At 39.1% G+C, this 26,392-nt stretch overlaps 3 protein-coding genes across 17 annotated transcripts in view; 1 reads left to right on the top strand and 2 right to left on the bottom strand.

Annotated features, from left to right (window-relative positions):
• The window catches only part of LOC126183394 (uncharacterized), a 60,238-nt gene extending 57,424 nt beyond the window's left edge, over nt 1-2,814 (bottom strand). For 4 of the 12 annotated variants that reach the window (XR_007536731.1, XR_007536732.1, XR_007536733.1 and 1 more), the window contains exon 1: nt 1,948-2,444. Coding sequence is in view for 2 of the 12 variants with exons in the window: in XM_049925339.1 (XP_049781296.1) it covers nt 2,068-2,080 (13 nt within the window). In the remaining 10 variants the exon portion in view is untranslated. The other 8 variants (XR_007536738.1, XM_049925340.1, XR_007536734.1 and 5 more) reach the window with 6 other exon arrangements.
• Nucleotides 1-26,392, top strand: part of LOC126183391 (uncharacterized) — a 74,292-nt gene that overhangs the window by 2,766 nt on the left and 45,134 nt on the right. The window lies entirely within an intron of this gene.
• The window catches only part of LOC126183395 (uncharacterized), a 59,674-nt gene continuing 48,337 nt past the window's right edge, over nt 15,056-26,392 (bottom strand). For all 4 annotated transcript variants that reach the window (XR_007536742.1, XR_007536744.1, XM_049925342.1 and 1 more), the window contains one exon: nt 15,056-15,819. Coding sequence is in view for 2 of the 4 variants with exons in the window: in XM_049925342.1 (XP_049781299.1) it covers nt 15,671-15,819 (149 nt within the window). In the remaining 2 variants the exon portion in view is untranslated. The remainder of the gene's footprint in view (nt 15,820-26,392) is intronic.

The following is a 26,392-nucleotide window of genomic DNA, read 5'->3' on the forward strand; positions in this document are numbered from 1 at the left end:
ATACAGGAGTTATAAAATGTGCTAAAAAAGCTCATAATGATAAAAAAATTAGGTGCTCTTCCAACATTTGTTGGAAGAGCACCTAATAGTTTTATCATTATGAGCTTTTTTAGCGCATCAGGGGTATAATAAATGAACAGACTGGTAGAAAGTTAAGGATAGAGGATAAAATCACACTAAATATAGAAGGACAAAAGACTGAAAATGCACATAAAATTGCCAATAAATTCAACTGCTATTTTTCAGAAATTTCCACAAATCTCCTAACCAACTCTTTACATACTGTTCACTCTCCTCCCACAAATCTCCTGACTAACTCTCCAAACACTGCACACCCTTGTCTCAAAAATAATACTCATCTGAACTCCTTTTTCCTATCTCCTACAACACCGCATGAAATTGAAGATATTATTTAAAAAAAAAAAAAAAAGCCAAAAAGATTTATTCTGCAGGGCATGATTTGATACCCTGCTCCTTACTTCATAAGTGTTCAAATTACATCAGTGGACCCCTGTCAAATATCATAAATACCTCATTTCTAAACGGAACATTTCCAGACCAGCTAAAACTTGCTAAAATTATACCTCCCTACAAGAAGGGAGAGAAAACGGACGTGACAAACAATAGGCCAATTGCTATACTATCTGCCTTGTCAAAAATATTTGACTACTGTATGTTAACTAGATTAGAAATATGTTTAAATTCTAACAACATAATCACATCTTCCCAACACGGACTTCGGAAAAATAGGTCCACCACACATGCTCTGTATGCATTTCTAGAAAAGTGCTCAAGTTTCGTTGACCATAAACAACCTGCTGTCTGTATATTTCTTGATCAGTCCAAGGCCTTTGACATGGTTGACCACAAGCTGCTGCTTATGAAACTCCATAAGTATGGGATTAGAGGTGTAGCCCACAATTGGTTCCATAGCTACCTTAGTCAAAGGAAGCAATATGTAGAAATAAGAAAATCAGACACATTCAGGAACTGCAGGTCAGATATACTACATACAACAAATGGCGTCCCTCAGGGATCTGTCCTTGGCCCTGTTCTTTTCATATTGTTTATAAGTGATCTCCCAGAACACATACCAAATGCCAGTTTCTTTCTGTATGCGGACGACACAAATATCCTGATAACCAGTAGAGGTGACACATTGCAAGATGCAGTTAATGAAACTACTTGTCATTTACAATCGTGGTTTGAATCAAATAGACTACTCATAAATACTCAAAAAACTGTAAGTATGAACTTCCATACTAGACAAAATAAAACCCCCTTCAATGCAGTTATAGTTATCGACAAAGATGACATTACGAACAGGCAGGACACCAAATTTCTTGGACTTACAATCAGTAACACACTAAATTGGAAACCACATATTGAGGCATTGTCACAAAAGCTTAGTAAAACCTGCTACCTATTACGATCATTAACAGACACAGCCATTGTAGATACCTTGAAGCTGGTGTACCATGCCCTGTATGAGTCTGTCTTGATCTATGGCCTAATCTTCTGGGGAAAGAGCTCCGAGTCTCTCACAGTTTTCAAGTTACAAAAACAAGTAGTAAGAATAATGAAATGTAAAAAAAAGAACTGAACACTGTAAACCACTATTTCAACAGCTCAAAATCCTGCCACTAGCATGCCCTTATATATTGGAACTAGCTTGTTTTAGAGTACAGCACTTGGATGCCCTCGACAGAAATGCAGATTGCCACATGCATGACACCAGGAACAAAACACAGTTACAAATTATAACCCACAACACAAAATTATATGCGAATGGGGTTAAATGTATGGGCATTAAAATATACAATCACCTCCCAACAGACATAAAAACATGCAAAAACCCAGAAATAATGAGAATTAAATTAAGGAAATTGCTACTACATCACTGTTTCTATTCCGTACATGGATTTCTTGAAACAAAATTTTAATTACTTGCAATAAGCTGTTTATTCAGTTGTAGATGTTTCTACTTAGTAAGATAATTTAATTATTGTATCTTATCTATATTCTGTCTGTATCTCATATATGTATTCTGCTATGTGAACTATGTACCACAGTCTAACATAACAGTCGCGAACCTCACTGCTGTAAAAGTTGCCGTTTGACAGATGGAGCAACACTAGCGCTCAGCGCGGCAGGTAAGGTGAACGTCAGACGCGTCGTAAGCATAATGTTTGTTTGCATCCATTCCCTACGTAATTTCCCAATTATTCGAGTTAGTTTCTTGCCTCCAAGAGTTTGTGTAGTATCAGAAGGCATATATGTTTCTAAAAATGATTCTAAAATAAGCGCAAGTATGGACAAAAACCATGAATAGAGTGGCAAGCAACAACACATTCGTGAACAAACATTTGTGACATTGGACAGAATTGCAGCTTACCACGTTGATATCAAAAGAATGTAAACACACAGATTCACATGTAAGAAGCACAGACCTGTACCTCCACATGCAAAAGCGATGGACAGCTCGTTTACCGTTCTGTAGGCCTACTGTGTTTGTCATTGTCACTTGTTTCCACGACCTTCATCTTTATATTATTCTACGTGGGACAAGCAACTGACAAATAGTGGGAGAAATATGCTGAAACCATAATGAGCTGATTACATTACATTTCACGAAAAACCAAAAATTTGATTAATTTTCGAACAATCTGTCTGTAGGCATTTACCTTGTCCCATAATAGATTCGCTCGAAGTCTAGAGATCTGCACATTCTGACACTTCACACGCTTTTGTAAGACACGAACAGCTGCACTTAATCTAACCACTTCATCGTCAAAGCAGGTCTTGTGTTGATGATTCTCACAAATCTGGCACTAATAAATGGAGAGTTGTACTAGCTGCTTCTGTGTCATAGGACTGTTTTACAGCTTTAGATTGACTGTCGAATCTTTGTGGCAGCTTCTTCTTCATCGTCAGTTGAGGTGGCTTATCTGGAATGTCAAACAGTGTGGATACTGCATTCCACATGAGTTTGTTATTGTCTGCGTTCATGACCTGGTCTTGTTCGAAATGTAGCGAACAAAACCTAATATTATTATACAGGTAAACCGGGTCTTTCTTCATAAGGTCTTCTCGTCTGCTATTAACTAGCCATTTTTTTGCTCCTAAAACGAAACATTCACGATTGATACACATACATTTGCAAATGAATCCTGACGATACAGTTTAGTAACATGATGGTATATACCTCTCAGGATCCATAGTAAACCTAGAAAAGACAGCTGTGGTGTCTTCTTCTTATTGCTGCTGCAATTTATTGCGCTACAAAAGCTCCCGATGGTAAAATCCATTGTATAAATCAAAATAAACAATCACTATTCGCTTTCACGATCGCGCCGAACTCACAGTTCAACCTACCGGCCGCTTGGAGCGCTGCTGGCAACAAAATCGAGGCAAAGAGTCGCGACTGTCATGTTAGACTGTGTGTCCTATATCATGATGTGCTTTGCTGTACAAATTGTATGATCTACAGGACCAATAATAAATCAATCAAATCAAATCAGTCCATTTATCGTATCCTCAAGGAGGGCTATTCGTGTATATAAATAAATAATAAAAAGGAAAGTAGAAAAATTTCCTGGACGTGTCCAGTGGTTCTTGTCTTTGCGTTTCATCTGGACGGACATTTATTTAAAAGATGTGGTAAATATTCTGAAATCCGATGAGCTCCGCGAAAATATAGTTGTACCACAGATGTACATTATGTCTGCTGCTAGTTGTTCATCCTTCACGTCAGAGATAGAGGATACTCGTGCTGCCATCTCGTGCAGACGTTACGAAACACGTAGTAACGAGTGCTTGCTGAGCTGTCTTACGTTACGTGTCATTGCAAAATTTTATTAAACTACTGAAGTACCACACTATTTATGTAGAAAACTTAAGACAAAAAATAAATTATTTATGCCAGGAACTGCTACCGTTACGCCCACAGGAATAAAAGAGCAATAAATTTCATTGCATTGGTTCCACACTCGTTTGTCTTGGCATTCTTTCTCCTTTTAAATCTCCGACTCTGTGCCCCATGCTTTCTGAGAGAGAAATGTAAAATAGGAGTACAACTCTATGTTATCTTTGTTGTTATGCGTATTTAAATATGGTTGTTAACCCCTTTAACTCCGCCTGCAGCTTCTGTGCAGTGAGTTATCTGCGGAAGCTGTTGCCGGTCCCAAGCCCGGATAAAGGAGGAGGGTTGGCCATTTAATAAAGCCGTAAAAGGGATGATTCAAGTTGTTCAGGGACTGATTTTGCGAGGGGAAGGTTGTAAGCAGTCATGGCTGCAGTACAGTTATAAATTTTAGAATTTAAAAAGCAGCCAGCCACAATTATGGTTCAAAAAGTTTATTGAAATCAAACCATCACCGATTTCGGATTTATTACAAATCCGTGTAAGATGGCGCCTATAGATTTTCTTACTTTCCTGCTAGGGTCTCGTTTCGCAGTGTACATTTTCTGCCCTAAGATTAAAAGTTCTTCATTCAAAATCCGATTAACTGGGAAGAGAATTTTTTCCATTTTAAGCTACATATAAACAAATGGAATGATATTAAGTTAAATAAAGCATGCAATGTGCCGGCACACCAAGTATGTTTACGACATATTTCATGTTTTATTTTACTTTACGGTCATGTCTTGTGTGTTCCTATTACGGTTAAAAAGCAAAAAAATCTGTTGAAAGTTCACAAATACAAAACGTTTTGTTTATAGTGGTGCGCAATAACGATTGCAGAACGAAGCGATAGCAGAAAAGCAATAAAATCTTTCACAGACATCGTAATATGGAATTGTGACAAATCCAAACCGGCATTGATGTGCTTTAAATAACATTCTTTAAATTATGTGTGTGGCTGTATCTGTTTTAAATTATAAACCGTATAATTAACAGAGGCATCCTCTAAGACTAGGTACCATAATGAGATCGTTTACATTTGATTATCCCACCCATCTTTTACTTAGGAGCATGATGGAAACCTTCGCAAATAAAGCATCTACACAGCCCCACAGCGGTGATAGCTATATGGAAATCGCGAATCAACTTGTGTGGTTTCCTTTTGTTTCTTTAAATACGACTGATGTGTCATCAACAGTTGTTTCTAGTGAATGTAGTAAGGAATTTTGCGTCTTTCAGAATAATCCACTCAAGAAATTGACGTTGAATACTACTATAAATTCCAGCGTTTTTCATCTGCATGTTACGTAGGTTAAATGGAGAAAGTTAACAATAAGCATTTCTACAGATTTCCAAGACAAACTAAAGAGTTGCATCTGATGTGGAGTAGTCCTTGTAAGCTGTGAAGGCGGAGGGAGTTTAGGCTCGTGGAGTTTCAAAAGCAGACTTAAGACTCAGATAATCGAAAAAGTCCAAGATTCATAGGAATGCTTTAACAGGGCTACCAGAACTTAAAACAAAGCTACATCATGGGAAAAATGAACGGAAACCGCTTAAAGCTTTGTACAATAGCAGCAACAAGAGCTAGGCAATGGACATATGAAGACAAGGTATTTGCTCTGTCCTTATACAAGCAAAACCCTTGCCCATACAGGTATTTGTTAGTTCATTTTTGCCTTCCTTCTGTGACTCATATGAAACCTCTACTGTGTGTTGCACCTTCCAAGCCAGGATTGAGTCCTGCAGTGATGAATGTAATAAAAGCAGAAGCCGAGGCACTGCACAACAATGATAAATATTTTGCTTTGTTCCTTGATGAAGTGTCTTTGGAGACAATTTTTTATTATGATGTGAATAAGCAGCAAATCAGTGGGTTTCACGATGTAAGAAGGGCAAATATATTTGCAGACCATGATGTGTTGGTAGTCTGATCAGAGGCATATGCAAAATTTGGAGGCCGGTAGTTGCATATCTCTTCACTCAGAGCTCAATTTCAGGCACTACTTTAAAAGTTCTTATTATCTATGTTATAAGCAACTGCAAATAGAGCTGATGGCAGTTGGTACAATTTGTCATCAGAGTGCAGCCAACTGGGGAGCACTGAAGGGACTCTGCAGTCAGTAAACAAGTGAATCCAGTCCATTTCATTTTTTACCTATTGCAGTCATCAGGAATAACAATTTGTAAAGCCCACTTTTCTGAACGGTATATATTAAGTAAATTTGCACCAATTTTGATTTACATGTATCTCAGAAATTGAAAACAGACTATCTGTACTAAAAGAATAAATGTGGTTAAGGAGAAATTGAAGAACAAGTTTAAAGCTGCTTGACAGTTCAGAGATCAATTTTGCTGTGTACTTTGAAAACAAGAAATGTAGAAGTCAATGTTTGTCTTTATTAATTGTTGTTATCCCCATTTCCTATCTGTGATACTTCTCTCTCAATCTTGATGTTGTATCTGATATTGTGTTGAAGCATTTACTCTCGTTTTATGTAGGGACATTTTAGAGGAAGTCAGTGATTAAATAATGCAAGTTACCTGAAATAGGCCTACAGTTGTGAAAAATATTTGATAACACGTAGGTCTACATGCTTTGCCCACTTCTACTGGAAAGCTATAATAATCCTTGTGATTTTCCAGATGCAGTTCCCTCTGTGTCTAAGTACCTACATTACCTGGGAGAGAACATCCTGTAGACGTAGATTGTAGGGAATGCCTGAGTAGGCATACTTTGTTTAAAACAGCGATAACTTGCAGCATAAGTATTCAAAGTGATTGTGAGTATCTGAACTCAAGTTGCCAATGTGATCTGAGAGGGATTATAGATAATGTTTTGCGTTACTTGTTCTGGTAATGAAAATTCTATTTGTCTTGTGAAACACATACAATCCCACAAAATCTTATGCCTTGTAGTAATTAGTAATGATTTCCTTATATGCGGTTGTAGATGTAGTAGATGCATTAAGACTGATTACGTCCAGTCAGATGTATATCTAGATGTGTTGAGGTTGATTAGGTGCAAGGAAGAGAGTGGGATTTACAGATATTCCAGTTAAAAATTTGACAATTTGTATATTATGTTAGCTGAAGTGTAGGCCTAATACCTGAGGATATATTGAAAAAGTTTAGCTGTACAATTATTTGTAATATTGAAGAAAATATCTTTCTTGGAAGTACTTTAGTGCAATAAATTTCATTGCAACTGCAGGTAAATAAGTTTGGGTAAAACTTCTTGCAGGTAAGACTGGCGCACTGAACTGCTGCAGAAACAAAGCGATGTATAGATGTCAGATGATAATCTTGTGTTTGTTCCTTCATACCATTTCATCATCAAAATGAAAGTTGTACCACACTCAGGAAATGAGCACAGGAGAGCAGATGTAGGAATCAAGTGTCACTGCACTCGGTGAGGTTGTAATGGAGTTGGTTTGCAGTAGGATGAAACCCAGTGCCGGTCCATGGGCCTACTGTTCTCAAAAAGTACGTTGCGGCTGCTGAGCTTAACTCTCAATCTGAAGAACAGAAAGTGTCACATGCCTTCACATCATGAGACAGTGTGAGAAGGTACAAATGTAATCCAGGACATTGGTGCAAAATGTGATCACGAACTTTACGCCATCACCTCTCATCCCTTTGTCACCCAAATACTGGCATTGAAAATTTTCCACCACCAGGATGACTTGCATCCAAGTTGAGAGCCACCACACAGAACTTTGTTAGCAACCTTGGTTATGGAGATGGGGCCATCTCACCACAATCGTAGAAATTTCATAGCAATAGGCCTACTGCTGTGTTAACATTGCCAAGTTCTGTAAACATTCTCCTGTTTGTTTTTACCCCAAATGTCATATAAGAGTGGGATCCAACACACTCTCTACATCATTTGTCCACTAAATTCAAATGGTCGGTGGAGGAAAGATGTTTGTTTATGTTCATCCATAAATAAACATTTATTTGCACTCAATGTCATCAAGATTAAAGCTGATAACTGAAGATCTAGCTGAAGCCTCTTCAGGCTTCTTATACTTAAATGCCAATACATATATTCCCTAACGGTATTTGTGGATAACGGAAACTTTAGGATGAACTCGGCAATTCACAACCACAGTACTACAGGTAGAAATAATTTACTCCTCCTGGTTTAAAAGGGAGTTTTATATTCTGGTGCAAAAGATTGTAACAGGTGTACTGTAGAAAAGAAACTAAACATTCCCACCCATCCATATAAACGGCAAGTTGACATATCCTGAGCATGTGAATTTGTTGAAAACAAGTGACCAGTCAGTGTGTAAAAAAGAGTCGAGCTAAGACACTAAAAGTAAGTTGTCAGTCAGTGTCTGAAAATAATCAAGCTGTATACGGAAAAAAAGAGGAAGTATCCAGTCTATGTGTGAAAGCAAACTAGCTACTACATGTTTGTTTTGCTTCACAATTGCTAAATATGTATGGAAATTGGACATACATCCTAATCTCCTTCTCCCTTACGTCTCTGTCTCCTCCTGTCCCTCTGACGCCTACCATCTCCTTCCCCCTCTCTCTGTCCATCTCCTCCTCTGCCCTCTCTATATCCGTTTCCTCCCTCCCTGCCAATGGCCATCTCTTCTCTCCCCCTTCTCTCTCTGAGCTTGAGCCTTGCTTGTTATTACAATTTTAGTTTCCATAGTAGTATTCTAATCATAAACCATAAATACAATGTTCCTGTTTCCTGTGAAAACAGACTGCAAGGAATAAAACAAAACAGTATAGTTTTGTGTTTACAGTTTGCATTTAAAATATATATAATGAGGTAGAACATATATGGAAGAAATAATTTGTCTAGCAGTTTAAGTGCCCAGCTATCATAATTGAAACTGATTGTGAGAAAGAAAACAAAACTATACATTTTCACAGCAGAGCATGGCAAACATTTTCTTTGGCACAGTCAGTTTTAACAGAAAATTGGTAGTTGGTCTTTAAAAGAATATATGGCCTGTATCTCCCTGAATGTTTATTAGGGTATCGTGTAAAAATTTGAAATAAATTGGTCAAGACCTTTTTGAGATTTCTGCTAACAGTGTTTCCCATTACCACATACAATTAAAAAAATGTAGCCTACATCCATCTAAGCATTTATTAGGGCATTGTGCAAACATTTCAAGTAAATCAGTCAAGTACATTTCCAGATTTTTGTTTACAATATTAAACAATGGCTTGTCTTTTCACAGTGGTATAGATTAACTAACACTGGCCAAGCGAATATCAATTGCAGTTATAATTGTGTGTTTGACTTAGTAATGGGTTACTGTAGATGAATACAAAACTGGGGGGGGGGGGGGGGGGGTGCTCAATGTATGTTAGTAGTGACATAGACTTGCATTGCAGTGCCCTTGCTGTGAATGATTACTGTACAGAAAATTTACTGGAAACAGTGGTGTTGTTCTGTCACTGTAAAATCTTACAATTGTACGTGTATAACTGCACAACAGATAGTGATATTGGTATATCTGTGCAGGTTTTACAGAAACTAATTGTACACTTTGGGAAATGGCCTAAACATACGATTTTAATTTTTGGTGGCTTGAGTACTGATACAAGACTAAGGACACATACAAATTAACCTACTCAGTATGCTATGATCACATGACCTGTTCTGTATTAACGATCACTTAACAAGACAAACTGCTTGCCGTGACAATGTAATTACTAATGTTGATACAAATCAGTTATCAACTAGGGTTGTTCAATACACATTATATCAGTGCATAAAGGTGTTCAGTTAAATTAAATACTAAAAAGTCTATATCTGATTCCAGTGAAATTAAGTCCAGAACCTAGCTAAAGACAACAAACTGGAATGGCATTCTGCTTGAAAGCAGGCCTACTCACATTGAAAATGCATTTATATTAACTGTCAGTGCACTGTCAGATACATTTAAAACTAATTGCCCTAAAGCAGTGAGAGAAAATAAGGGAACTGACAGGATATATGGTCTCACATCTGTGCATTACCGGTTCACACACTATCTACAAAAGCTATTAACTCTGTTAATAATTTCCTATGACAAATCAAGGGATAGTGGAGCAGAAAGAGCAAGCCACATATAGTTAAAGTATGAATAACACTGCTGCAGCTGAACACAATCGTAAATATGACAACATCCATGACTCAAAACATGAAAACTCTTTTCCTACAAAATATTGAAGATTTAGTTCCTGGCACTAAAAGATAAGAGGTAAAAGTAACCAATAATAAAAGTGCAATAGCGAAACTAAGTTACTCAAAATCAGAAGACATTTATGAACTCTCTATTTTCGAGAGAAAAAATCTGAGGATGTAATAGCACATCCATTAAATTCTCTTATAAACTGGATGTTTGTTAGTGGTTGTTTCCCTATATCCTTAAAAATAACAGTCATTATTTATCTGCTAAAAAATTTATCGTGTTTTGTTCTAATACTTACTGCCCAACCTGTGTTGCACCCATCCTTTTTTCCTTACTGCATGACTGTGTGTGTAAGCGTACTAATTACCAGATTTGCAGAAAACTATGACTTTTTAACCTTGTGTGTGTGAAACGTAGTAATAAGGTGAAATGTGATGTCAAGTTATGTTTGTGGTCCCAAAAATGGATCTATTGCAAATGTTTAAATACCTTAGAAGAGAGAAACATAATCCGTGACTGTGGAAATGTGCACTGCAATGTTCATGATATTCTATGTTTCCAACAGGAATACCGAAAGGAAGGTGTGACTGCCTTATTAAAATATGGTATATCAGTTAAGCTGTATATAGAGAATTCTGATAAAGTAACAGAAGACTATTCAAAGTGTCGTGAAATTGTCATAACCGAACAAAATGATAACTTCATTAGACCCAAAAAGTTCCATCGTGCTAATCGTAATGATAACAACACTAGTCTGCCAACAGCAAATAATTTTGCACATTTAACGTGTTATGAATCAAAAGATGTGAAAATAGCCATATCAACTAAGTACTCTCGCCATACTTGCACTGTACATGCTTGAGCTCTGTCCTGCAAAATGATGGTCAGGTCCTGCAGAAAGTGTCATTACTTCTGTCTGTAAGCTGGTCAAAGGTTGTGTTCCGAAAACGAACAGCACAGAGACAGAAGTGATGACACTTTATGCAGGACCTGACCATCATTTTGCAGGACAATGCTCAAGCACGTACAGTGCAAGCTGTTACTGATTTCTTTGACTGATGGGGCTGCTAAGTGCTATACCACCTACTGCACTCCCCTGAGTTAAGCCCTCATAAGTTCAACTCAATTTCTAAACTGAAAACACTTCACAGCATTTGCTGCAGAACTGCTGCAAATTCGTTGGGCAATAGACCGTGCCGCTCGAATGGTCAACACAACTGGCACTGCTAAGAGTATCCTACAACTTCCACATCATTGGCAATTGGTTATGCACAATGCAGGTGACGACTTTGAAGGTCAGTAAAACTTTGAAACACGTATCTATTTTGTACGAGCTGCAAATAAATAGTTGCCAGCATTAAAGTTCCAACCCTTGTATGTAGTTCTATAATGGAAAACGTTATAAGCCCGTTCAACAATCTCTGGTGGCTTCTGATGTTTACCTGCTTAAGAGCTCTCGAAATTCCTAAATATATTTAAAACAGTTACTGTACAGGACAAGATACCGAGCAAAAAGCTGGGCAGTTCTAGGTGAGCTGGTGCATTACCAAACTCTTCCCTCTTGGGACTGAACTGTATCCCCCTGTTGACATTGCTGGACAGAGATTGTAATGTAGACACAATTGCCACATATGAAGACACATACTGGATGTGGTCACAGGAAACACAAGAGAAAAGCTGGAGGCAAAAACAACAAATGTTGTTTTGCTGATTAATGCAGATTCTTAGGTATTCTTGTGGATAATGAACTGAAATGGAAAAAACAGCCAGCCGAAGTGGCCGTGCGGTTAAAGGCGCTGCAGTCTGGAACCGCAAGGCCGCTACGGTCGCAGGTTCGAATCATGCCTTGGGCATGGATGTTTGTGATGTCCTTAGGTTAGTTAGGTTTAACTAGTTCTAAGTTCTAGGGGACTAATGACCTCAGCAGTTGAGTCCCATAGTGCTCAGATCCATTTGAACCATTTGGAAAAAACATATTAATAATGTTTGTAAGAAACTGAGCTCTGTCATATTCTTAATGATGCAGCTATCACAGTATTCAGACAAGAACCTTCTGTGTACAGTGTATCATGGACTTTTCGAACCATATTTACAGTATGGAGTGACTGTGGGGGGAAACTCAAACAAACAAGAGACAAAACGAGTGTTCACATAAAAAAAAAAAAAAAAAAAACAATTAGGACCATTTTAAGAAGAAAGACCTCTGAAACGTGCAGAAACTGTTTCAAGAATTTAGGTACCTTAACTTTTTCATCGTTGTATATATACAAAACAATAATGTACATCACAAAAGGTAGTGAGGACTGGATTACAAATGCTAGTGTACACACCCACAATACAAGAAGGAAGAATGAAGTACGGAGCATTCCCCTCCGACTGGCAATGCTAGAAAAAGGACCCCAGTACTCTGGTATCAGACTACTAAGAAGTCTGCCCAAAAACCTGCAAGATAGTATACTTCATAATGACTTTCCAAAGAAACTTAAAGACTATCTCATTGAAAAAGAGTTTTACAGTGTTGCAGAATACTTATGCCATTAAATTTGTATATATTGTTACTCATTATCAGTGATGTAAAAATGTAAGCTAAAGGTGTAGAAAAATAAGTGATAAAGAATGTTAATACTTTGACATGTCCTATATTACACGTACATTTACTGTACACAATGGAATCTTACAGGATCAAATAAAATTCAATTCAATTCAACAGAAGCTGTGCACAATATAACCTACTTACTACTGCTGGAAAGCTAGTCCCAAACAATAAATCCTACCACTAAAGTAGGAGGAATTTCAATTTGCTGGTGCCATGTGTGTTAATATTTTGGTCTATACTTAAACAAGAAAATTATTTTTATTATTCAAGTAAAGTAACTAAGAAAGCTTGCAAAACTGTGTATGAGGTAGCTCAGACTGAAATTGACATGAACTATCAATTCCAGTGAAAAGATTATATAGTAGCACCATTGCTGTATTTGCAGCAAACATGCGGGCCAAACAGTTGCACAGTGATCATGCAAAAGGACACCTTGGACATATGCAGAGAGATGTGCTTCTAAAACTAACTGTAGCATTGGAACTACATCAGCAAATGCATTATTAGTAACTTATTGTTGTTTTCTTTATATGATAACTTTAGACAACAGAAATATACTACATTACTGGAACATCAAATATGCGGAAACTGAAGAGGTGGCATTTCACATGGGCATCGTACTTTAATTCTATCAAATTCCACAAAAATAATGCATCATACAGATGATAAAACAAAAAAGAAAAGCAAGTTATGAACCACAAAGTATGTGCCAAGACTGTAGTTTTTCTGAGGCCAGCATAAAACCAGAGGATATGTGACATAATCTGTTCAAGTTCATAGATGATGAAAGCTTGTACAAGGTGATTAGAAACAGTCTGAAAAGCTTGTAATGGTGTTTTAGTGCAGGTTGTGCTGAGAAATAATTGTTAAGAAAAAAATTCAATATGTTGTGCCACTTCAAAGTTAAATAGCACTGAGGTTAGCCAATCAAGGCATCATGCGTGAAAATTCAAGCAGTCCACCAGTTACAATTAGTGTCAGTTGTTCCCAGAGTGCAGCTGATAGCGAATGTGACTGCTCAGCCTTTGGTTTGAGTTCAATCCTTACTACCATCCCATTTCCAATTTTTGTAAAGCTCTCTAGTTTGGTTTGGGGAAACCAAATGAAGAACATATTTTGTGACACCATCTCTGGTGGGCCACTTGAATTTGCACATGCAACAGCCTGATTGGCTAACTTCAATACTAATTAACTCGGAAACAGTGCAACACACTGAATTTTTTCCTTAATAATTATTTCTCAGCACAACCTATCCTGGGACACCCTGCAAGCTTTTCAGACTGTTTCTGACCATCCTCTGTATATTATATTTGAACATGTTTTTGTATTTTTAGAAATGTATTTACATTTTTATACTTTTATATTATGCTGAAAAAATTAGAAAATTTGTCGATGTAATATGGCAACTGTTATACAGAGTGATTATAATTAAAGTTCCAAGTACAAAAAGTTGTAAAAAAATGGACCAGTGCTTGGAAAGACGTCAAATTTGAATGGAATATTATTAAAGAAGGATGAAATGTTATGGAAAAAAAAAATCTGAACGAAAATTTTACCACTATGTGTCACAGTAAGCAGCAGAATATGCAAAATAAAAGATGGGAGGTATACAGCTGTTCCCCAGTTCGTATCTGAGATGCTCTGCATGACTCTCAATGCAGGATCGTTTGCTGCTGGTAAAGCCCTTTTGTGACTGACCATACACCAGTAGTTATGCAGAAACTTCAGGCACTCAAGGGTATGAAAAAAAGGTGCAGGTCCAATGTCTGCCAAGGGTGTGGAGAATATGAGTGCCAAATTCATAAAGATAGGTCCGCTTGAACTGCAGTTTGCAACAGGGAGGAAAACAATTGATCCAACATCAGTAGAAGGTGTGGCCACAACATTGCAGGAGGGGTCGAGCAGTGGTGTGAAAATATGCAGTGCACAGGGAATTGCCCAAACTCTGGACATGCCTTTGAGCATGGTGCATGAAATTCTTCGATACTTACTGCATTGCTATACAAAATTACTCATGTTCAGGAGTTGCTTCATACTGACCTGGCAGTAAGACAAATGTTTGTTCTAGAATTTCTTACTTGCATGGAAGTGGACAATGAATGACTATGGAACATTCTGTGGACAGATGAAGCCCATTTCCACTTCTATGGACGTGTCAGTACACGGAACTGCAGAATATGGAAAATCTGCTCCCACATCAGCTGGCATCTCTTTATTCTGCAAAGTGAACAGTATGGTGCAGGTTGACAGCATTGTTTACATAGGACTGTATTTTTCTGAGGAGATGGGTTGTGGAGGTCCTGTTACCTGTACCATCACTGGCAAATTTCATTATGTCTCTATGTTTGTCATCAAATATGTGAAGTCCAGGATTCCTACTCAGTTCACTAGAAAAACAATTCAAACAAATCATATTAATGAGTTTTATTACAAAAAATTAAAAGACAATACTTAAATCTGACAATTACACAGATGTGTCACAAGCAAAGAGTGACATACAAAATAAGCAATTTCTTCAGTATAACAGGTCCCATGTCTGTGTTACATAGAGTGTACAAGCAAGGTAATGAGCACTGACGCTTCTATCCAGCTGCTGGTCGTGAAGTGGCTATTCAACTGGAGCATCACCAGTCAGTCACGGCACTTATGTCCTCTCCACATAGGGGCTGCTGTTGTCGTGTAGTCATCCTGGAGAGGGGTCAGTCAGCGTGTGACTGGCTGACGTCTTCTCACAACCACCTCTTTTCTATCATTCCCAACTAGCATGCTGGTGCTTGACTTTATGCCGTTACACTGCTCCCCGCCAAGGTGATGGACTGTCATTGTATATGGAGCACGAAAACAGTGGGGGAGGCAGCAGGGTGGACACACTAATGGACTGGAAGCTGTGGCTGCAGGGGACGTGATACTTCCAGTCATACCCCACTATCTGGCCTGTGCACTGGTGGAAATGTCCCCCGGAAGACATCCAGAAGGCTACGTGTCCACCTCCTGAGGCCCATACCACAATGTAGAAGGCGTTGGCTACTGCGGCATTTGTGGGTCCAGCTCCATTGGTAGGACGAGATCAGGCAGAGGAGGCAAAGGCTCCATCTGAATGGGGTTGTCCTGTGGTGTTGTGATGACACCCTCTGGCAGCTGCTGTGGCCACACTGTCCTTGGGATCTGTGAATCTGGGGGAAGAGATACAGAAGGATAACCATGCACATGGCAGTGGCGAATTTTATTGTGATGTCGGCGCTGCAATCCGTCTGGGCCTGAAATGAGATACATGCATAGGCCAATTTGACAAAGGATCTCGCCTTGCACCCACCATCTGCTGCCGCTAAAAACCCCGTAAAACACAAAATCATGCAGTTCAAAGCTATACTTCCAGCCTTCTTTTGATTCTGATAAAATGTTCTGCTTCACAGTTCGACTGTGGATGGAACGGTGCACTAGTTAGGTGCTGTATGCCATTGTGTTCACAGAATGATTCAAATTCATTTGATGTGAACTGAGAACCATTGTCCAACACTATGAGTTTAGGCACATCTTCAAAGGAAACAATTGAGGACAACACCTGATAAGTGCTATGTGACGTTGTTGAGTTCACTAGCACAGCAAAAGGAAACTTGCTATAAAAGTCTACCACAATCAACCAACGAGTGTTCCAAAAAGATCCCGCAAAATCTATGTGCACACATTGCCATGATGATTGTGACTTAGGCCAAGTAGAAAACATTTGTGGCTGAGCAAACTGATTTTCCACACATGCATGGCACTGTGACATAATCTGTTCTATTTGGGTGTCCATACCCAGCCAAGTGCAGTGTCGACATGCTAACTGTTTCATACAAACAATCCCCCAGTGTCCTTGGTGAAGTAACTGCAATACTTCTTTTTGCAAAGCTTTGGGGATCAGCACATGTGACTGTCCACTGTCATTTTGAACAAGAATCACTCCTTTCTGTATAGCGAGGCTATGCTGACATGCAAAGTATCAGCGCGCTACTGCAATGAGTGGGGCCAAGATGTGCGAATATATTTTAGCAAAATGTTCAAATTTGAATGAGCTTCCATGGCCTGAGGAATTTTCCTGTCATTCAGAGGAAAGGACTGAAGCAATTCAGAATTGTGAGCATTGATGTGACAACAAGATGCAGCAGAAGCATCAAAGTCTGTATCAGGGTCAATCGGAAGACGTGAAAGTGCATTTGCATTACCATGTCGAGCTGTTGGACGATACACTCTCTCATATTGTTATTGAGACAACAACAAAGGCCATCTTTACAATTTTTGGACAGTTTGTACAGGAACCAGCTTCATCGGATAAAACAAGGACTGCAGTGGCTTGTGATCCATTTACTAAGTAGAATTTTCTGCCATACAAATAGTGGTGGAATTTGGTGACACCATACACAATAGCCAATCTTTATCTATTTGTGAATAGTTACACTGAGATCTGGACAGCACTTTTGATGCAAAAGCAATAGGCCTGTCTTTATCACCAAATCTGTGCAAAAGCACTGCACCATTTCCATAAGAGGAAGCGTCAACTTACAACACATCTGGTAGGTCAAGATAAAAGTGTACCAAGTGATCACTGAGAAATACATATTTATATTTTTTAAAAGTTTCTTGGCGCTCATCTATCCAAACAAAGGGGATGTTCTTGCGATGAAATTGATGCAATGGAGCTGTGATCTGTGTAGCATTTGATATGAACTGAACATAATAGTTCATTTTCCCTAAGACTGACTGCAATTCTGTGACATTGTGAGGAACTGGCAGGTCCTGTATGGCTAACAAATGTGACTAAAGAGGATGTACACCTTGACTGTTTATGACATGACCAAGATACTGCAACTCAGGTTTAAAACTGTCACACTTGTCCAGTGTACACTCTAGTCCTGCATCAGATAACACACGAAACAAACTACACAAATTTTCAGTGTGTTCTTCAGGTGTATGACCTGCTATAGCAGTATCATCCAAATAGTTTGAACAGATTGATACTTGAGCAGTCAGCTGTTTGAAATACTGTTGGAAAATGGTGGGTGCAGAAGCACTGCCAAAAGGCAAATGCAAATATTTAAACAAGCCCACATGAATGTTCACGACACACGTTTTGAGATGCTTCGTCTAGTAGTATTTGAAGATAGGCATCGCGCAAATCAATTTTTGAAAAGTAATGACCAGTGCCTAATCCATTCGTGAGATCCTCTGGGGTGGCAATGGATAATTATCAATCACAGTTTGTAGGATGACTGTAGACTTAAAGTCAACACAGAGGCGAATGCGAGCTGAAGGTTTGGGGAGCAAAACCAGTGGACTTGCCCATTGACTAGCTTGTATGGGCGCAATAGCTCCACTATCTTGCAATTCTTTAAGTTCAGTGGACACTTTGTCCCATAATGCAATGGGAACAGTTCTGCCCAGCAAAATTTCGGCTGAGCATTGTCTTTCATAGTAATATGTGCAATAAAATAACAAAATTGTTAGCCTTGAATAAAGCTTCAGAAAAAGTTCAGGGAATTTTTTCAGCAAGCTACCTACACTGTCTTTGGCACTGAATGCAGTCACTGACAACAGTGTTTTCTGAATGTTAACACCAAAAAAATAAAATAAATCAAGGCCAAATATGTTCTCACAATCACATGATTGTAGCACATGAAAGTCATAGTTCGTGTACACAAGTGATACATGGCAGGCAAAGTACATTTTCTGAGAACAGGGATGTCTTGTCTATTATAAGCTGTGAGGTGTGTGCTACTTTTAGAAAGGTGTGGGGAGCCTAACAGTTCATATGTGTCACGATTCAGCAATGTAACAGAGGCACTCATGTCCAACTGAAATTTCACATGCTTCCCACTTATATGCAATTGAACAAAAAGTTTGTTGGACTGGCATAGCACTGAAGAAAGTGTTTGCTTGCTAGTTTTGCTAATGACTGCAGCAGGCTTTGAATACACTGCATTGATTACGTGAGTGGGCAGAATTCTTTTGTTTGTTCCGTTGCAAACATATGGATTGTACGTGACCTTTCTCGCTCCAAGTGCAACACTATGCTTGTCTGGTGGACAGTCTTGGCATTTGTGCCACGAATAGCACCGAAGGTATGACTTAATTCTATTTGCCAGGTTTGTTGGTTAGTTTAAAAGAGAGGGGAAGGACGAAACTGCTAGGTCATTGATCCCTTGTTCCAAATAAAACAATGCCACAAGAATGAGAATAAAACAAGCGAGACTGACAACACAAAACGGAGAGAAAGGAAAAACCACAAGGATGAACAAAGGGCGACAAACACTTAAATGGACAAAAGGGGACAAGAAAACCACAGAAACACAATAAATAGGTAGAAGATACTAAAACGACAAAGCAGATTACGAGATGCCAGCCACTCTGCAGCACATTAAAACCTCCACCCTAAGAGCACTAGGGTGGAGGACACAGAGGGACAAAGGACATGCGCTAAAACTTAGATCAAATGATAAAACCCACCCGCAGGTATAAAACGTATAATTAAATCACCCGATAAGGCGTTGTCAGATACAATAAGTGGCAACAAGTCCGGTAACCGAAGATTTCGTCACAGGGCAGTCAAAGTGGAACAGTGCACCAAAATATGGGCCACTGTCAACCGGGTGCCACACTGACACTGAGGCAGGTCTTCACAGGAGGTAGTTGTGACCAAGTGTGGCCCATGTGGAGCCAGCATAGAACCACACAGTCCCTGTGAGAGGCCCGCATGGAGGACTGCCACACATTCGTAGTCTCCTTAATGACACACAGTTTGATGTGGTTACTAAGACTATGCCATTCCGTCTCCCAAAGCCGGAAAACCTGGTGGCACAAAAACAAACGCAGGTCAGTAATTAGAATGCCAATCTCCATAAGCGGTTTCCGTGTAGCCTGTTTGGCCAGCCTGTCAGCAAGTTCATTGCCTGTGTTTCCGACATGTCCTGGGGTCCACACAAACACCACTGAAGGACCGGACTGTTCCAGGGCATAGATGGACTCCTGCATGGTTGCTGCCAAAGGATGATGAGGTTAGCACTGGTCGATAGCTTGTAGGCTGCTCAAGGGGTCAGTACACAGAAGAAATGACTCCCCAGGGCCTGAACAGATGTGCTCAGGAGCACGAGATATAGCCATCAGCTCTGTAGTGAAAACACTGCAGCCATTGGGCAAGGAATGCTGTTGAATATATCCTCCATCAACATATGCAAAGCCGATGTGACCATCAGCCATCAAGCCATCGGTGTAAACCCCTTCGTGGCCTCGGTACATGTCAAGAATCGAGAGGAAGTGACAGCGGAGATCTGCGGGGTGAACTGAGTCCTATGGGCCATGCGATAGGTCCAGGCAAAGCTGCGGCCTGGGTGTAAACCGTGGAGATGTATGTGAATGGACCTTGGGTATAGGTGGTAAAGGCAAGGACTCCAGTTCAGACAGAAGGGATTGGACGCGAACTGCAATTGTAAGCCCTGACCTGGGCTGCCGATGCGGGAGATGAACCGCCATTTGTGGGAAAAGGAGATGGTAATTTGGTTGAGCAGGAGAACTACAAACATGTGCAACATAACTGGCGAGCAGTTGCGCATGCCTGACCTGCAATAGAGGGACACCAGCCTCTGCCAGGACACTGGTCACCAGACTCGTCCTAAAAGCTCCCACCACTAGTCGAACGCCACAGTGGTGCACTGGCTCGAGTATGCGCAATGCTGAGGGCGCCGCCAAACCGTAAACCAGACTCCCATAGTCAAGGCAGAATTGAACAAGGGCTCTCAGAGCTGCAGCAGCATACAGTGATCTGCACCCCAGTTGGTGTTCCTCAGATCCTCCTTGTCATGTTCCATACCTCACGTCAGTATAGTCCTTCCCTCCTCACGCCAGCCTGCGTGAGCTAAACGCGTGTATTTCAGCCTCCTCTCGTAACACGGTGTTGGCTCTTCTGCCAACACAACAGATGACTCAGTGGTCATCATTTGCAGTATGATCCCACACATTTTGTAACATAACCTTTAGCATGCCTGAAACTATGTCATTGTCTGGGCCACCGAATGGCAATTGATCTACAATGCTACCAAGATGTAGTACAACATCATTCAAGGCCGCTGCACCCCAGTCGAGTTCACGAATATCAAGGTAACGGTGGTACAGTTCTCTTGCGCAACATATCACGCTACCTCGGCATCACATTGATCAAGAGTATGACATGATGTCAAAACATTGTTATCTTGCTCTAAAAGCCCAACCAGCACCATTCTTGTATCCAGTTATAAACCCAAACTCAGCCCTGGCATCGCACCTCAGTTTTACCTTGTGCTAGGTGCTGCTCCACACTGTGTGTGAATACGTCACAGTCTAATAAGATAATGCAGCTGTGGTGCATGTCAGGAACCTCAGGCTGGAGCTACACATCTAGTGCAATCTTCCATCAGGGATAGTGTGTCAGATGGCTGGCATCCCATGTCTGTAGCAGTGCTTTCGTCACTCAGTGAAATATCCACTGCTGCACATTCCCCAGATAATCACATTGTTAAATGAATTAGACTAAAGGCCCTCCTTGGGAAGAAGCCAAAAGGAAGAATACAAAATAACAAGATGCAACAACCATAGAAAGAAAGCAAAATTGTATAATGTATTTTTAAACAACAAAAAAAGCAGCCTCCCTATTGATGGTCCACAGCCGACAGTGGTGTCTGCTTTCTTGTAGCAGCTACAATAACCTATTTGAGAGGAAGGTATGTGCATCACTAAGAGTGTGTATTCAAGCTGTCCAAAAGCTAGAGTTGTGGAAAAAACTGTATGAAACTAAGATACCTTAGATGTTTGCTTTTACCATCAACCCAACTGAAGAGCTGAATCTGGCTGTGGGGTATGGAAATATGGTACTAGTTTGATGGTATATCGACATCTAGAATTTCGATCAATACACAAATCTTTGTTTAGACACTGAAAATATTTGTTGTGGTCTCCTGTCTGAAGACTGGTTGATGCAGCTCTCCACACTGACATTCATTTGAACCTGTTTACTGTGTTTCCCTCAACAACTCCTCCTGCCCCTCCCAGATAAAAAGTTTCCTTCCATTACAAAAGTGACTGTTTGTTGATGCCTAAGAATTTTTCAGTTAACTCATCCCTTCTTTTACCCAAGTTATGGCACAGATTTCTTTTTTCCCCAGTTAGATTCAGTACCTCCACATTAGTTGTTTGATCTGCCCATCCGATCTCCAGCATTACTCTGTAGCGCAGCATGACATAACAAGAATACAGATATAGAATTTAACATCTCAGTGCACAAAAAAGAATATGCTCTTGATACTCTAATACAACATTCCTGCAACTAACATCACAACGCATAGCCCCGCAATCTTGTGTAAAAATTTTCCAATTAATGTCACACTGCATCAAAAAAATTATGCTGCTGCTCTAAAATTGCAGCAAATAACGCTGTGATATGTTAACTATGCATTTTATTTTCTTCAGACACTGACACTGTGTTCATGTGATGTCAGGAATGTGTGTGGATTATGCTGGTGGAGTGCACAGGTGCCTCTACGAATGACAACAGTTGCCGGTGGACAGTGATGGGTGGGCGGCTGACAGGGGAATGCAGCAGCTGCCAGCACAGGCAGGGTGATTATCCCTCCTCTGCCATGGTGGGCTATAAACACTTGACTCCCACTGTAGGATCAATAATTTAGTCAAAGAGCATGCAGATGAGCAATTGGCTTAGTGCAACGGGTAAGGTACTTGCAAATACAGAAAAAGGTGTGGCCCCCATCATTACTGCTGGTTGTGCTAAATCAGTCCACATTTCATATGAAAATAATAAGAAGATGCACTAAAAAACACATTTATTTTTATTTAATTCCTTTTTTTACGACCTTCACATCACAGTCTAATAGGTGTAGGACCACAACCTCACAATCTCTATGCAACTGGAAATGCTTGTCACAATCAATGGTGGCTGCTGTGCACAAGCACAAGAGCACATGAACACCCCAACTTTCGACACCTTGCTAATTTATTGATTATTTTTCTTTGAATGCTGTTAAGCATAATGTAGATGCTGTAATCTGAAAGGTACGGCACTTAAATCTATCGTGCTACTGCTGCTCTAGACTCCGTGAAACTTGGCATCAGGGTCGTAAGCATATATTCAGTTGTGCACATTTTAAGGAGCTTTTGTACATGCTCAACTCTCATGGCGTAACTGCCTTATGGGCCAAATACATACAGATTTGATAAACAAACAGTTCACAACGTGCACAGTTAGATCTTGCCCCTCAACTAGAAGTTTACATCAGTGCCACCAGGTGGGAGTACACTTTTACCTCCGTTCACTTGGCATAAATCCCACTAGATGATAGCCCACTCCTCAGATATGCTAATTCACTCACTGTATCCTGTAGTAAAATTAGATCAGACATCAGTATATGTTTAAGTTGTACTGACAGTAAATCTGTTTTGTGGGTTTCTAAATGAGTTATAATATATTAAGCTTTTAAGTTATCAAACAGTAATCCATTTAAGGCGCTGACAAGGGAAACTCCCCTTCCACGCCCCCTCAGATTTAGTAGTAAGATAATCCAGTGGATAGCCCATCAAAAACTGAATGCAGATGAAGCATGAAAACAGGAAGAAGGTCTACTGAACTGTGAGAAGAAAGAAAAATAGAAACAGTGAATGGTTCAAACTAAACAAGTACAACATCAAACATATTTAGATAGCTACAGTGTTGTGGTTCAGTAGTCATGGTGTTGGACTGTGAAGCAGATGAGCAGTGTTAAAAACTCTCTAGTGCCGATTCCTTTTATTTATTTACTTTTTTCACAAAATTATCAACTGTCCATCTGGTCATTGAAATGTTTGTTCTCTTTCTGTAGTCTTGGAAATTGTCATACTATTAATTGGTTATAGAATATCAGTCATGTGGCAAGAATATATTACTTTGCAAGTAAATGTGATGACTAGCAAGAATAGGTGAGATACCACATAGACATCTCACAGAAATGAAAACAACAAATAAACAAATATGAAAATTCACAAAAAGCTGTATCACTGGTTTCTCTGATACTCACTTAAATTTGGGATCAATGGCAGTGTGCATTAGGCCCTTATGGATCTCAGTGCCTCATTTGTATTCTAGTGAAGTGACAGTGTTGGTAGACATTACTATTTGAGTATAATGATTTCCACAAATGGCACTTTGTGTTTTAAGTTGGTTGTTTACTGTGTGGGAATTGGCTTTCATGTGCATCATAGTCATGAACTATGTTGAATCTATTTTAAATGCTAACAGGGAAGTAAAGCTGTGAGGAGGGGTCATGAGTCGTGCTTTTGTATCTCAGTTGGCAGACCACTTGCCCGTGAAAGGCAAAGGCCCCGAGTTCGAGTCTTGGTCCGGCACACAGCTTTAATCTACCAAGAAGTTTCATATCAGTACACTCTCTGCTGCAGACTGAAAATCTCATTCTGGAAATAGAAAAGTAAATTACCAGGAAAAGTTAGCTGCAAAGGAGATACGGCCTCTGAGAACAGATCCTTTGATTGAGAGAGGGACGAAATCAAATAAGTGTGACTACAAGCAAACATTTAAGAAGGAAGTGTACAGTTATCACAAGTTGTTGTGTGGGTGCAGCATAAGAATATCTGATTTTCAGCCTGGAAGTAAATTCATGAACTAATACATCTATCAGGGATCGTGTACATTTATCCAGAAAAATGGAAAAGCACAAAAACTCCCACTTACACAACAATGTGAAGTAAGGAGTTGCAAAAACTTACACATTATTTTGTTGTTGCCCTAAACTGTAATTAATTATTTAAAAAACAACAAATTCCACAAAACAATTCTTTCTTTTATCATAAAATGTATGCATCTTATTATTATTATTATTATTATTATTATTATTATTTCTTTACTTTCTCAGACATTAAGTCTGGTTAAAAATGGAAAGTGATGCGGACCTTGATCAAGCGTCACTTCCTTTTAACTGTACGGTATATGTTACATTGCATTTAGGAACTTTCGGGTAATTGAACATGTATCAATAATTACAGATTACTGTAGTTGTATATATACATTTGGGTTTAGCTGTATTACATTGATGTACTGGTGGATATTGCATGGTATGACTCCTGTAGTTGATAGTACAATTGGTATAATGTCAACTTTATCCTGATGCCGCATGTCCTTGACTTCCTCAGCCAGTTGGATGTATTTTTCAATTTTTTCTCCTGTTTTCTTCTGTATATTTGTTGTATTGGGTATGGATATTTCGATTAGTTGTGTTAATTTCTTCTTTTTATTGGTGAGTATGATGTCAGGTTTGTTATGTGGTGTTGTTTTATCTGTTATAATGGCTCTGTTCCAGTTTAATTTGTATTCATCATTCTCCAGTACATTTTGTGGTGCATACTTGTATGTGGGAACATGTTGTTTTATTAGTTTATGTTGTATGGCAAGTTGTTGACGTATTATTTTTGCTACATTGTCATGTCTTCTGGTGTATTCTGTATTTGCTAGTATTGTACATCTGCTTGTGATGTGATCTACTATTTCTATTTGTTGTTTGCAAAGTCTGCATTTATCTGTTGTGGTGTTGGGATCTTTAATAATGTGCTTGCTGTAATATCTGGTGTTTATTGTTTGATCCTGTATTGCAATCATGAATCCTTCCGCCTCACTGTATATATTGCCTTTTCTTAGCCATGTGTTGGATGCGTCTTGATCGATGTGTGGCTGTGTTAGATGATACGGGTGCTTGCCATGTAGTGTTTTCTTTTTCCAATTTACTTTCTTTGTATCTGTTGATGTTATGTGATCTAAAGGGTCGTAGAAGTGGTTATGAAATTGCAATGGTGTAGCCGATGTATTTATATGAGTGATTGCTTCGTGTATTTTGCTAGTTTCTGCTCATTCTATAAAGAATTTTCTTAAATTGTCTACCTGTCCATAATGTAGGTTTTTTATGTCAATAAATCCCCTTCCTCCTTCCTTCCTGCTTATTGTGAATCTTTCTGTTGCTGAATGTATGTGATGTATTCTGTATTTGTGGCATTGTGATCATGTAAGTGTATTGAGTGCTTCTAGGTCTGTGTTACTCCATTTCACTACTCCAAATGAGTAGGTCAATATTGGTATAGCATAAGTATTTATAACTTTTGTCTTGTTTCTTGCTGTCAGTTCTGTTTTCAGTATTTTTGTTAGTCTTTGTCTATATTTTTCTTTTAGTTCTTCTTTAATATTTGTATTATCTATTCCTATTTTTTGTCTGTATCCTAGGTTATCCAATATGTAATCTTCTTGTTTAGTGTGTTTTCCCTTGACTATGCTATTTTTCTTACATTTGTCTGTTCCTAAAGCCATATTTATATCATTGCTGAATACTTCTGTTATCTTTAGTAATTGGTTGAGTTGTTGATTTGTTGCTGCCAGTAGTTTTAGATCATCCATGCATAGAAAATGTGTGATTTTGTGTTGGTATGTTCCAGTAATATTGTATCCATAATTTGTATTATTTAGCATGTTGGATAGTGGGTTCAGAGCAAGGCAGAACCAGAAAGGACTTAATGAGTCACCTTGGTATATACCACGCTTAATCTGTATTGGCTGTGATGTGATATTATTTGAATTTGTTTGGATATTAAGTGTGGTTTTCCAATTTTTCATTACTATGTTTAGGAACTGTATCAATTTAGGATCTACTTTGTATATTTCCAATATTTGTAGTAACCATGAGTGGGGTACAC

The sequence above is a fragment of the Schistocerca cancellata genome, chromosome 4, assembly GCF_023864275.1.
Source record: "Schistocerca cancellata isolate TAMUIC-IGC-003103 chromosome 4, iqSchCanc2.1, whole genome shotgun sequence".
Classification (NCBI taxonomy): domain Eukaryota; kingdom Metazoa; phylum Arthropoda; class Insecta; order Orthoptera; family Acrididae; genus Schistocerca; species Schistocerca cancellata.